A 14699-nucleotide genomic window follows, 5' to 3' on the forward strand; every position below is an offset into this window, starting at 1 on the left:
GCAGTACTTCTCACCCAAGAGTACCTCGCATCTTCCCGCTAGCTTCCTATGGCATCTTGAATATAAAGGCTCTCAGTGGCCTGAGCCCAGAAAGTCAAACTAAAACACTGACAATTCTGAGATGAAGACAATTTCTGGCAATTCAGCTCCAGAGACACCACAAAAGCGTCTATCAATACAGTAAAACACATCTGTACAAGAATGAACTGAGTAGATTACGGACCATAATAAACTCCACCTTCTTCTACATCGTGTGACACATTTTTCTTAGACCTGCATCCTTCACATACCCACAAAGCAATACAGATCATTCTAAAGCAAATGTTCTAACAAAACATCTCCCACAACAGCCTCCTGGGGAGTCAGGAGTAGGGGAAGGAAGAGGAAATCAAGCAGTCAAAGGAAAAAAAGAAAAACCACAAAACACCTCATATTGCTTAAATCTCTTGAAGCAGGATGTAGGAGTTTAGCTGCAGGTGCCCAGTAGTTCAGGAAACCAGGCCCCAAATTGTTCCCAGTAGGTATCCCTCAGAAGCCACAGATTCAGATTAGGTGTTGACCCAGAGGTCTACATGCCTTTGAAATATCAAACACGATGAGCATCACTCCCCTGTTCAGTAAACAATTTTCTTTTCTTGTCACCCAACATTTTGTTACACTACTGGACATGAAAACACAAGCCAAGATGCTCTAACAACCCAGTTACAGCAGAAAACCAGCAAATCCCAGTCAATACACTTCTTGTCAATGCAACATTCCAGGGAAAACTAAACTCCCACCCACCCCTGTTCAGGCATGAAATTACTGACCTAAAACCTCTGGCTCACTTTTTTCTCCCACAGTGAACATTTCACTAGCCTATGGCAACCCAACAGCCTCAGTGTACAAGCCATGACAGTCATTTATTTCAAGATACATTTCTCCCAACCATATAAGCTTTCTTGGGCTTCTGATCAACATTAATAAAGGACTCTGAGGAGCCAGCAGCATACAGTGGACAGGCCAAAGGACATATTACAACAGACACTTAATGATGATGATAATGGGGCCTCTTGAACAGAGCAGAGAATCCCAGCATCTGGGCTTTTATTCCAGCCAAGGGACTGGCAAATACTGCTATGAAGGGCTTGAAAACAACAGGCAATTGCTTGCATGCAACTATTGTCTTTGACACTGATGAGTAAAATGCTCCCTTGGAGCCAGCTGACTTGCACAAAGTTAACAGAGGGTCAGAGGAGACACTTTCTCTTGATCTCCCTCTTTCCAATAGATCAGCAGGACCACAAAATCGGCCAATAAAAGAAAACAGGCATATACCATACAGTCAGTGCCAAGCAATTTTCCCCCCTCAACTTTCTAAATGAGTACAATTTTTAGCTTCTTCTCCTTAATATACATATTCTTAAAATTTTAACTTGTACAGAGTGCAACACAGCATAACCATCACACATGCCCTCTACCGGCCACCTGCACACGCTCAAGCTCACAGTACCTCTGCCCATGTAAACCTCACGGAAGAAGGAGTCACCACCAGCAATGGCCATTCCTTTCGGTAATATGCAGCAATGCAGATCGCCTGGATGGTCTTGCCCAAGCCCATGTCATCCGCAAGAAGTAAACGTCCATTTCTTAAAATTGCGAAACTGGACAAATTAGAGAGGGGAAATAAGTCAGAGTGAAGAAATGGGTTTCTATCTGCCCTGGCAGCCAAGATGAGCATAACTCATCACCAAACCTATAATGTGGATGACCTGGAAGTGATCTGGGTTCTTCAGTAAACCTGTATCTTCTCCCTTAGTCTCAACACAAGTGAGCAACTTTCACAAATCTCTCAAAGCTTGGAAGCTCCTGAACAGAGTGGTTCAGCCCAGTCCTTAGAGACTTTGATGTCATGAGGAGTAGTCTCAAGACCTTACAATTATTTAAAGCACATTCTTTCCACGATATTACTCACATTCAGTCCCAGAGTTCATCCTGGCTGAGATAAGAAAATATTATACAACGATGCCACATTAATACCAGTAAGTACAAACTTTCCTGGATCGCATCTTGAAGTCAACAACTAATGACCATATATGATGGGAACAGGGACATTTAAAAGTTTATCTCTACATACAATTAGTAATTTTAAATCTTTCAGAGACTGGGTCCCATTTCCTGGCACTTTCCCATGTGTAGTTAATATTTAAAAAACAACAACAAAAGAAATGCACTTGGGGAAAAAAAAGAAAAAAGATGACCTTACAAAATAAAAAAAATCATATGACAATTAGGCACATACTGAATCACAAGAGGGAGATCAGAGATGTATCATTTGAACAATTTTATGAGACTAGCAAAATGCTACTTTCCTCCTGACTCATGATGAAGAATTCTAGCTAGAAACAGAATAGATGTGTCACTCAAAGGAAAAAAAAAAAAAAACCACAAAAAAAAAGCCCAACAAAACAAACCAGATCATACCAAACAACCAAGAGCCCAGAATGTAACAGTCCAAGATTCTGTAGAAACATGGAACCCTCCATGGAAGAGAATGCAGCCTGGGCATCAATATAAAGTACACAATTCTAGGCAAGGACTAGCTCTTAACAGCATGCAAAAAGGACATACTTCACACCTTCCCGCTGAAAGGGCATGAGGCTTGTCACAATTTTGGAGTCCACTACTGAAAGGTCAGCATCGGGAACGTCTGTCTGTGATGTAGATCTCTGTATTTGAGCAGCAAAGGTTTGTATTACTGCCTCAGGCAGTGGCTCCACTTCTACTGACACAAGGCTCTGTAACACTTCCACTGCAAAGAACAGAGCAGTTTATTATCAGAAGGGGCAACATACACACAACTTACATTATGGATGTCAGGGCACAACCCTTGACCTCATCAACAATGTTATTTCATATCCTGAAACAGCTCAAGAAAGCACTGCATCATGCACAGGTGTTAGCCTGGCCTCTTCCCTGAAGTCTATTTCAGAACCACATGATGAATCACATCTCCTCCCCTCATATTTAGACTTGGTTATAAAAAAACTGAAAGTCTGATGCCATCATTCAGAGATGATTGCTACTAATACAGCTGGAGCTGGATTATTCACACTGAGGGCAGCTTAGGGCACACTTGACTCAAAAATAAAAGTAAGGATTTGAACAAAAGAGCTCCTGAAGCCTAGAAGGCAGGGGCACCTTTATCTTGACCTTGGGATTCTGCATTAAACACCTCTGAGGTCTCCACCATCCCTGAGGGATCAGGAGTAACCTGAGACACAGTTACCTAAAGAATATCATACATCTTCAGCTTTGAAAACTCTTCTCCTCCTGTTCCCCAAATTCACACAGGTTTGGCTCTGTCTCCACTTTATGACCCCTCATTTACCACGTTTGGATAAGAAAACAGGAAGCACCTCAAGACTCAGAGAAACTGCTCTTGTACTACCATCAGCAGCACTCTGACAGCTATCCTTCAAGGACATGGTACCAACAGCAACTCCCTGCTCAACTGGTGTCCACTGCTGTTCCCCTGGACAGAAGTAGCTTGCAGGCCAGAACCAGCCCACAGGCAGCCACTTGAGTCCCTCACCACTATTGTTGTTTCACCCATGAAGCCTCTGAACTTTATCTGCAGCATAAAACCTTTCCAGTCGAACTAAAGGGATCCTCAGCCTCCATTATGCAAAGACCTCAGGGCCTTCATCTTTTCAACCCTTGCATCACAACAAACAAAGTGTCAGGGCAATTCTCCTCCTAGACAACCTTATTTCAGTCCCCTCCAGCAGCCTCTCTGTTCCATCCCAAAAAGAGAAACCTATTTCTTTTTAATCCAACAGTAAATTTCTATACAAATACCAGTTTAAAACATGCAGTGAGCTGGGACCAGGAAAACGTGTTTAATAATCAATCTTTGACCACTGACTGAGAAACAAAAAAGACACCTCTACACAAGGAACACAAATGCATGTGCACAGATCCTTTATTGCCAGAAGCAACTTTTTTTTATTTAGTGGTTGCTTTGTATATGAAGTCAGGAAGACATAAAACAACTTTGCAAAAATAAGAACTCACCATACCAGCAGTAAATGCACCTCCAGAATTCACTAAGGTATTTTTATTTCAGTTATCTCCAAGAGGAAAGCAGCAGGATGGACCCCTGCCATATGAGGGGGGAAAGCAATTCCAAGTAATATACATATGAAAAGATTTCCATTTGTGGTTGGGCAATGACCAAACTTTTTAAACTCTCCAGTTTAATTCATACTTCTTCAATAGCAGGAACTCTCTCCACCCGAAGTACAGCACAAGCTTGTTATTACACTCATAGACTGAGCTATGTGTTAGCATAATTGCTACAATTTGCTCACTGATAATTCTGTTGCTATTGTTCTGTACATGAGCTGGGAGAGTGATTAAGATATATCTGCCACCAGCATGATTCATCCAACAGACATTTTTTACTGAAGTGACCTTTATATAAAGATGACTGAGCAACTAGGCAAAGAGACATTAACCTCTACAAACAGTTCCCAGCTAACAGATAACTCTGCTGGAAATGGCAACCAGCCTTTTAAAATTCTTTTCTTTTTTTTTATTTTGACATAGGTAAATGAACAGGCACAAAGCAAATGCTGTTCCTCAAAAAGGCACGTGCTAGAAGCCTCAAATGCCCTCACAAATTACACTCTGCAAGAAGATTTATGGAAATTTTTTTTGCTTTCCTCAAATCTGTGGAATTCTGAATACTTCATGCAATATATACAACTGCCAGCCAGCATGGCTGAGAGAGCGACAGACTGGGAGATGATGTGTTGCTCAGACTGCCTAGCATGTCCTATAGGATCTGGCCCTTGGCATGTACAAAAGGCCCTTTTAGCAAATTGTGAGAGATCACCAGCTTACTGAAATCAGGACCTGTCAACATCCCAATCCTCAAGGTTCATAAGTCTCCACCAAGATACACTCACTTGTTTTCAAGATCAGGCATTCCTACAAGGCCCCACCACATGGCTTTCAGCCCTACAACTATTACTAATGTTATTAAGACATGCATCATAGGAACATGCAGATACTCAATTTGCAGATACTCAAATGTGCTTTGGTATCCCATGGAAGCAGGAGCCCATGCTGGAGGAAAAACTACTCTAAGCAACAGCATTTCAGTTCTGAAACACCCATTCACACTTTCTAAGGATGTGTCTAGAGCACCTGGCTTATTATCTTTCTGAAGCTTAGCCCAATCAAATTCCACAGCCACATACCCTTACACAAGTACCAACGCAAACGCAGCAGGCTGACGGGGATGATAAATAGTAATAGGTAGGACTTGTGTAATGCTATTCATCTCAAAGTACTCTATAAACTTAAGTAAACATAAAAACCCAAGAAGCAGATGTGCTAGGAGCATGCTGCTGAGACTGGATTATTCTGCAAAGTGGCATCCATTAAAAAAAACAAAACAAAACACAACATACCACAGTTCTACATTTCAGTTCAGTGAGTCATAGTTTCACCAGCATTACACAGATGCATAAAGGTAGGAGTCTACTGGTAAACTTCTACCAAGAAATGAACATTGTAGCAACACTATGCCCTTAGATTCCACTTGCAATGGGAAATATGATGCTCTCTTATGAAGATTTTTTTTGCTAAGCTTTCTTTTAAGCATCCATCAGCCAGCACAAAAGGATTTTAGTAAGAGTATGAAATTCTGCTTCAAGAAGAATGACTCTTCTTCAAGCAGATCTGCACACTTCTGCAAGAGAAACAAGCAGCTCTTCTTCTTTGTCTCAAAATCAACTCAGCTATGGAAGCAACCTGAATTCTAACCTGCCTCGTACATCAATTGAAAACTTAACAGTTGTGTGCTGCCTGCAAAGCCATTATTACCAGTAGTGACATATAAGGCTGAACAAAGTCAGCTAGACACCACCCAGACTGTAACTGTGGAAGAACTGGTTGTTACAGAAATCATCAGTTGACTTGAAAACCTAGCCCTCTGAGCTGAAAAACAAAATATGCTGGGTGTGAAATGAAATAGCACACCACCATGCACACTACTTAAAGAACTGGAAGTATACAGCCTGATACTTGTTTGTTTTCTAAGCAAGGGGGGGCTGTGCCAGTTTATGAATTGATATACACACAAGAGGGAGCAAGGCAGGCTGGCACTGAGGATAAGGGGAGCACAGCTAAAAAGAGTCAGTATGACAGAATTTCTGTGAGGATAGGAAGGCTGGGCAACCACCATGCCAACCTCTTCAAATTTGGCAAGTGGAAACAGAGGAATCCATTCTCTTGCAACTCCTTAGTTCAAGTAGAGCTGCTGTACATTATAAGCAATAAAAATAACTTTGTGATAGTAAACACATCCATGTGCTCTAACAAATGGCACAGAAATTCAGTGCAGAATCTGACAAAACAGAGCCACTCTCCCAGTGGGCCCCTAAAGGACTGCCATGAATAACACACATTTATAAAGTTGTGAGTCTGGGCAAACAGTGTAAATGTCTGACAAAACAGGAAGACACCTGCTTCACAGTTCGTTAGAAACATATCTCCCCATAGTGAAAAGGCTTAGCCCAAGAAATGAAGCTACAATTCATTCCTCTCCCCAGAAAATAGCCCTAGCCAGGAAAATGCAGCTACTCACTTAGTTTGGGATAGTCCTCCAGCAGGAAATTCCACTTTCTGGTGTTCATATCTGCAATTGTTATAACAAACACTTATCATAAGTCTCTTTTTTAAAAGACTGAATTCTCTGTGCATAAGAACATGGCTATCCATCCATATCCTCCACATTTCAGAACTGCTTTAAAAGAGTTCTTACCTTGTCCAACAATCAATTCTCCTCCGTGTGCTTTCACATTAAGCAAATAGTTTGAAGACAGCTTAAAAGTATGAGCACATATCTAGAAGTAGTGGTATCACTGAAGCAAGCCAAAGTCAGCTCCCCTAATGAACCATTGCAATGAACCCACGTGCCCAAGGATTTTGGCAACCCCTTTCTCTTCACTGCAAGAAGGGATGAAGAATGTATGTGAAGGTTCCTCTTTGTTAACCAGCAAACTCTGATTTCAGTCAGTAACACAATCACTTTCAATTGTACCTCTATACCCTACAGACGATGTCCTCAGACCAGTACAGAGGAAATTCACCAATTCATCAATACCCAAAATGTAAGATGAATGCCACACTTGTCTGGCAGGTTTATCCCTGGGTAGCACCTGTCTACAACTTCCAGGGAAGACAGAGTGAATTCAGAGTCAGCTGAAGACACAACGAGCCAGGTGGGCCCTGCCGGAAGAACAAGAGCTTCAGGATTTGTTCCCCATGCTGTCACTGACCTGCTGTGACACTGCACAGGTCACCTCATCACTCTGTGCCTCATTTCCCACAATACAAGTGGGAAAAACTGATAGTTACCATTGAAATCTGAATGCCAACATAAAAAGTACTCTACAGTTCCACTTGCCTCCAAAACATTAGTAAAGCTGCTGGTAAACTCAATCTGCTTAGGCAGTTGCAGCTATTATACAACACAGTAAAGCAGGAGAAGTATGAGAATGTCCAACTGCATTTGATAATAAAGACAAGAACTTATGCATGATCTCTGTACTGCTGGCAAATTATCAGCACACCCCACCTCAACAGTAAATGTAATCATGCTGAGTCCTAAAACACCACCTTGGCTAGCAGGCCCAGAATAGGACATGTTCTGGCATAAAGTGCAGAACACAGATACAGTACTATACCAGAACTACAGGAGCTCTCAAGATCTTCACCAAACCACAACCTCTCATGCTCTTTCAGAGGGGTGTACTCTCACAATCTCTCTCCTCTGAAGCATTCACAGCACTCCAACAGCAGCCCCCAAAATGTCATTAGAATAAAGCAGAAACAACCAGAGACTCACCATAATTTCTGGAATCCATCTGTTTGAACACTCCAATCACTTCCGCAGAATACCCAATATCAACCTCAAAACGCAAGCGAGAGATCAGCACGCACTTCCCTTTGACAAGGGCTGAAGGTTTCTTCCAGTTCTTACACATCATCAAGAGGGATTTCACATCAACTCTACTGCCAATGAAATGAGAGCCTGATGCCAAGCCAACTGCATTTTCTCCTTCCAATGGTGCCAGAATTACTGATGGAAGTTGACTTGCTGCTTCCACTAGAGAGAAAAGCATAAGATACAGAGAAAAGAATTAATAACAAAGAACATAGATAAACTAAAGATGCACAGGATACTTTGGGAAGAGAAGGGACAAGAGGATGACATACAAGCCATGCATCTTCAAGTTTAAAAGGAATTATGATCCTCTCACTGCTTTCACTCACAGGGACAAAGAATAGAGAGCACGATGGCCTGGAGAAGCAGGTTGGCGGGATTTTCCACAGAGAATACAGCAGAGGCAGAGGGAACATGTGACAGTAGGTGAACAAGGTACTATCCAGCAGTGTCAATGCATTAGGCTCCCTCTCTGTTAGCAATCCCCAAACGTGGCTCACTTGGCCAGGGCAAGCAATCTGCAGAACCACATTCAGCAGTGAATTGCACACAGCCACACAGCACTTTCACTTACAAAGTTGCAGGGACAGGGGCATGTGATCAGTAGTATGTGCCTGAAAAGATGGGAAGGTGCTTCTGCAAACAGCAAAGGAGAAGGATCCGAAAATATCTGCCTCCCGCCTCATGTCAATGTCTGATATGCAATCTCATCTAGGAGGAATGCTATATATTCACAATACGGTAGGAAGTATATCAGGAAGGAATCTAGTCCAAACCCCTTAATCTCCTTTGTTACAATTTAAGTCTATCATCCCTTATTCTACTGCATCTTACAGTTAGTCTCGTATTTCCTCCCAGCCATCTGCACTTCTATCTTACTAATCACTAGCAACCACCTCTGTCATGATGCCAGGGCATGGGGAGAGAAGGGACATAGCATTTTACAGCTGTTAGACTGAGACCACAGCTATCTACGCTAATAAACGTTTCACTTTTCCCTGTGTGTCTCTGCCAATCTATACCCATATGTTCTCTTTATTATTATAGCTGAACTGTGATGGTTAAGGAACAAGAATCATTTTTTCTTGCATTTTTAGAGCACCAAAATAGTGAAGTTCATTCCCAAGACTTCAACTCGTAGGTACTACAGTAACACAAAGATTCATTAATATCTCCAGAGTCCATTAGACTCAAGACCAGGGGACCACTAAGCACATCCTGCCTCCATGTACTAGTAGAGAGAGGCAACCTCCCCTACCCAGTAGCTGTTTAGAGTAAATGTGGGTGATTCCAGTCCTTTGAGCATTGAGCTGCACATCACAATCCACTCTGCTTCTTTTTAAATAGTCCAACTTACTGATATGCAATAAAAATGTACAAAATTTAAGTTCAGTAGTTAAGATTTGAAAAGGGAAGAAAAGGGAGAAAAATTCAGACATTTTCTTCCTAACCAGTTAATAAATAAACCCATTTGGATTTCATCCAACTTTATTTTAAAATAAGTGATTTCCAGAATAAACCCAAGCATTTGAGATTTCTACTCCAAAGAAAAAGTTTAAAAATTACTTCCACTTGATGCTTTTAATGTAGAGAACTAGAATACGACCAATTTAGACTTTCTTCTCCCAATGCACCAAGCACATATTTTAGATGCTACTGTTTAGCATTGCATAGTTAGATCTCACCTCTACAACTAATACTGAAAGAAATTGGACAAAACCCATATTTTACTCTTATTTCAACATCTGTTTCTATGCTTGACTGCATGTTTCATTTATAGTACAAAGAGAGAAATGTAATACAGGACAACATTATTCAGAAGAACAAAATTAACAGTGGGAAGTTCTAAAATAATTGTTTTTACACTTACAAGACTTCAAACCAAGGCCCTTTTAAGTCAGTTCTTTTTTCTCAGGGTATTTTTTTCCCTTGATATCGTTGCCCAATGTTGATCACATATTGTCTTCACCTGTCAACAGGAACTTTCCACAAAGACCTCATGTATTTGAAAGCTTTAAGGAAAAAAGCCTAATTTCTAAAAACCACCTTCTTCATTTGCAAGCTCCTTGGTGCAGAGACTCTGCTCTCATCTGTAGTTGATACACTTCAAGCAAACCAGCAGCATTTAAATTATAAATGTGTGGCAACCCACATGGGAAGCTAAAATACCAGCACTCAACTGTGGGTTTTTCAAAGTGCTCAACACAGGCCTAATTCTGTTCCCACTGAAATCAATAGTGATTTATCACTTGCTTCAATACAATGTGCTTTTGAAAAGCTTACCTGAAATGTTTGCCTCTATCATCTCTCAATCTTTCCAGAACAAAATGACAGGAGAGGAAAAAAAAAGATAAACCCACCCTTGTTATGCCAAAAAAGGCAAATCCATTTTCAGTCTCACTCAAAGCCCTAGAGAATTAACCTTTTTCCTTTTCTGACATGCAAAATTAACAGGAAATAAATGTAAGGAAAAACAAACAAACAAACAAACAAAGAGCTGTTTAAAAAGAAAATACATGAACGGACCTAGAAATTAAGCATTAGCTAGTGGAACACGCTCAGTTCTCAATACAGATTCATATGAAGTACCTGCACAGCAGGTATTTTTCCTATGATCAGGCTTGTCAGTTGCTGAAAAATTCAGCAACGGCAGAAAAAGTTAAACCTATGGTTGGTATTTAGATTACGTGAAAAATTAAGTTATTTCTAATCAACTACAAAGTGTCAGGAAAACATTATGAGCTAGATGCCTAAAAGATGGGCGTTATGTTTGAGTAGCATTAATTTTATTACTCCAGACAATAACAAAGCTAAATAATAATTATGGAAGGCAGGGGAAGGGGGTCAAGATTTGGATTCTTTTTTATCATTCAACAACCCATTTACTTACTGAAAGTGCTGTAATCGTCCAGACTGAAATTCCATTTCTTAATAGTGGGATCTAAAATAGGGCAGAATATGAATCATTTGGGGTTTAAAAAAGTGGTGCTGTGAAATGTGCACGCGAGGTAAGAGAAAATTCAATCTACTAATGCAAACTTTTTGACACACATCTGAAAAACAGTATGCCCAAGTTTACAGCTACATGACATCAGAAAAGCCATGGGGCATATCAATGCTAAGACAAGAAGAATGCAGCAGCCATTCACAGGGAGCAACAACACATGGCGGGGGCGGGGGGGGGGGGGGGGAGTCGAATATAACAAATAAAGGCAGGGAGAACAGATCAGAAGCAAGCCATAAAGGTGGAGGCTCCACTGCTCTCAGTAACCCAGTTAACAGAATCAGCTCATCAACTCCAAACTACAGCTGAAGTGACCCATTTTCCCATACCAATTTATGAATAACTTCTCTTCCTCATTCCCAAAAGACTCTGACCAGCTGCTGTCACTAAACTTCTTAGAGCACTGTTCATAAAGCAAGGCTTCTGATTTCTTGGCTAAATCCAAGCTTAAGCTATTTATGCCCAGAATTTCTTTCCAATTTCAGCTGTCTTTACTTTTCCAGTCCCCCATTAATACCACATATTCCACCCCAGCAATAGCTGCACTGCTAAGAGCATATAGCAACTACAGTTCCAGCAGGTGGTGAAACTTCAATCCAACATAAAACAGCAAACAATCCATTCTTACCATAGCTTTTGCTTGGTATCTTCTTAAACACAGCAATGAGTTCAGCATTATACCCTGTTTCGACCTGGAATCGGTCTTCCCCATATTTCACGCATTTTCCTTTTGTAACACTATTTGCTTTCTTGCAAGAAGCAGCTTCAAAGGCAGAGCCTGCACCAGCAGAGCTGGTCAGCTTCTGCATCCTACCACTGGCCTGAGAGGCACCACCTCCCCCTTCTCTTTCCATTGGTCTGCTTATGTTTATCAGCATTTCTGAATCACTCGGGGTGGCACTGCTCGGTGGTGAAACAAATTTTATGGCAGATTTGTTCTGACTTTGTAAATCTTTACTACCATCAGGGCGCCCATTATCAATTAATCTAGGATGAGATGGTTCTGTAGGGTTTTTGAAAGCTGGGTAGCATTTGGGCTGCTGGAATGTACCAAGATTAATTAAAGCTTGTTGTCCGTGTTTCTGACCAGCAGCATCCGAGTAATGTTTATGGGAATAACTCAGAGAATTTGGGATCGTTGTAGGGAACTGCTTAATGCCACTTGCTTGTCCAGAGTCCTCTGAACAATTCTTTTGTTGCTCTCCATGTGAACCAACCATCTGTTGGTTTGCAGTGTAATGATTATAATCTTTCTGAAGATAGCTCTTCTGCTCCACAGGACTGTTTGGATTCCGCTGCTGCTGGCTAATGAACCCGAGATGATTGTTTTTTTCCTTCAAGTCTCCCCAATGGCCTGGACTCTGTTCTTTCACCTGAGGGCCAGCGCTCTCCACTTGCCCACCTCTCTGGGCTGCTAGTCTCTCTGCTCTCCTAGCCAAAGCCTTCTGGCGGTTCTCTTCAATTCTTCTCTTTTGTTCCTCTGTAAGGCCTGATGACATCTTCAGCAATTCAAACAATAAATCTGAATCAAAACTGCATTGGGAATTAAACACGGAGGCACTTGCTTCTTTACAGGAATGGAAGCCAGTCTACAAAAAAACCAAAACCAAACAGCAAAAAAAGACCGGAAATTTCAACTCTGTTCCCTCTAAAAATACTTATGGTATTGATAACTCAGTATTATTAGTGACTCAATATTACTGTAACTGATCCTACACAAAAACCTAGCAGTAGAGCAAAGCTGTCAGACTAATGCTGAGCCATTATCAGCAAGCAGATGCTGACAACCACTGATGGAGCTGTGCATGCCAGTCTCACATAGATAAAACATATGTAAAAAGGAGAAGACCCCTATTCCACTACAGTTCTATGCACTCTTCTCCGCAAATCCCAGCAAAACTGATAAAATAGCCAAGCACAAGGACACCCTGCACTGCAGAGTCAGCCCTGCAAAGGCAAATGCAGGCAAAGCAATACATTTCTGCAGACTTGTATGGAAGTGTTTCATACTTCTGGTACCTAATAGCAAAGATGGGATAACACCGCATCTTTCCTGATCACCTTCCTGTTTGGGGGCATCTCATAGCATGTAGCAGATACATACTGAACCCCAAAGGGCCGAGTACAGTTCCTGCTTTCAGAAAGGTCCACTCACAGGTCAAGGACCTTCTGATAAAAGCAAGGACCTGGCTCCCACCACATCTCCCAGGAGCTGGCCTCACTCCACCTACACCCTGCCTCACGCAGCACTCAGAGACCTTCTTGCCTCACCACCCTGTAAAAAGTTCACTCCTTGCTCCGCTCCTCTCCCAGGCACCAGGCTGCCCCGTCCCAAACTCCACCGAGGTCCCGGCCCCCACCCCGCAGGCTGGGGTCCCCCGCCGTCCTCAAGGACCACCCGCCACCCCACAGGGGCCCACCACTACCGCACTCCACTGGGGCTCAGGGCCCAGGCCGCAGGCCGCGGTCCCTCCCCGCACCCCGGGAGCTCCACTACAGCCCGCCCTGGGCTCAGCCCCGGCCCAGCCGCTTCCCCGCCGCCCCAGGCCCGCACACCCACCGGCTGGCAGAGGCCAGGTACGCCGCCAAACGGCGCGCAGACTACAACTCCCAGCAGACCGGCTCCTCCGCCCGGCGGCACTGAGCGGCCGGCAGCGCGTAGCACGCCGGGAACGAAAAAACGGCGCGCGGGGCGCTCGGCACGCTGGGAAATGTAGTCTTCCCCTCAGGGCGCCATTTTAGGGGCGCTGAGAGGTGCGCGGTCTCGCTGTAGGAGTCGGGGGGTTGGAGGCCGGCCCCCGCCGCCAGCGTTCGGCTCAGGCCCATATACGGGGTGCGGGGACCCTGCTGCTGGCCACGGGCTGAGGCTTTGCCCCAGACAGCACCCAGTGCTGCATGGCTGGAGCAGAGCTCCCTCACTCGCTGCCTCTGGTGTGTGGGGCATGGAACACCAAGGCGTGTGGCTTTTAAATGGGTGACTATGAGTGGGGAATAAAAAATGGAGGTAGTGCATGAGAAAGGGTGAAAACACTGTTGTCGGCAGTGAGGAGGGAATCTGTCCCAAGGTGTTAAGAGCAGTGGCTGACATTTGTGCAAGGCGGCTGGCTGTAGTCTTTGAAAAGTGGTGGGGATGAGGGGATGACCCTGGTGACTGGAAGAAGCAAATATCAGAGCTATCCACAAGAAGGGCCCAAAAGAGGACCCGGGAAACTGCAGGCCCATTAGTCTTATTCCAGTCCCTAGGAAAATAGCAGAGCGAGTCTTCCTAGGAACGATCACAAAGCAAATGAAGCAGGTGATTGGGAAAAGCCAGCACAGATTTACCAAAGGCAAATCATGCCAGACTAACCTGGTCACCTTCTACAACAAAATAACATTTTCTGTTTACCTAGGGAGAGCAGTGGATGTTGTTTACCTGGACTTCAGCAAAGCGTTCAACCCTGTTTCCCACAGTCACCTCCTGGATGAACTGGCCAGATACAGACTGGAGGGTGGTCTGTGAGATGGGTAGGAAATTGGCTTACAGGCCACATGCAGAAGGTGGTGATCAATGGGTTTTACTCAGGCTGGCAGCCTGTCACAAGTGGGATCCCTCAGGGATCGATTCTGGGCCCCATGCTGTTCAACAAGTTGCACTGGGAGAGTTTTCATCTTGATGTAAGAAAGAAATTTTTTTACATTGAGAACAATTAATCA

At 43.2% G+C, this 14699-nt stretch overlaps 1 protein-coding gene across 12 annotated transcripts in view; it reads right to left on the minus strand.

Moving 5' to 3' along the window:
- SMARCAL1 (SNF2 related chromatin remodeling annealing helicase 1) overlaps positions 1-13656 on the minus strand; it is a 45152-nt gene extending 31496 nt beyond the window's left edge. For all 12 annotated transcript variants that reach the window (XR_012650499.1, XR_012650498.1, XR_012650500.1 and 9 more), the window contains exons 1-7: positions 13564-13656; positions 11632-12592; positions 10890-10940; positions 7901-8161; positions 6638-6688; positions 2611-2791; positions 1493-1643 (exon numbers count right to left, since the gene is read on the minus strand). Coding sequence is in view for 9 of the 12 variants with exons in the window: in XM_075028697.1 (XP_074884798.1) it covers positions 1493-1643; positions 2611-2791; positions 6638-6688; positions 7901-8161; positions 10890-10940; positions 11632-12502 (1566 nt within the window). In the remaining 3 variants the exon portion in view is untranslated. The remainder of the gene's footprint in view (positions 1-1492; positions 1644-2610; positions 2792-6637; positions 6689-7900; positions 8162-10889; positions 10941-11631; positions 12593-13563) is intronic.
- Between the last annotated feature and the right edge of the window lie 1043 nt (positions 13657-14699).

The sequence above is a fragment of the Buteo buteo genome, chromosome 5 (genome assembly GCF_964188355.1).
Source record: "Buteo buteo chromosome 5, bButBut1.hap1.1, whole genome shotgun sequence".
NCBI classification, from domain to species: domain Eukaryota; kingdom Metazoa; phylum Chordata; class Aves; order Accipitriformes; family Accipitridae; genus Buteo; species Buteo buteo.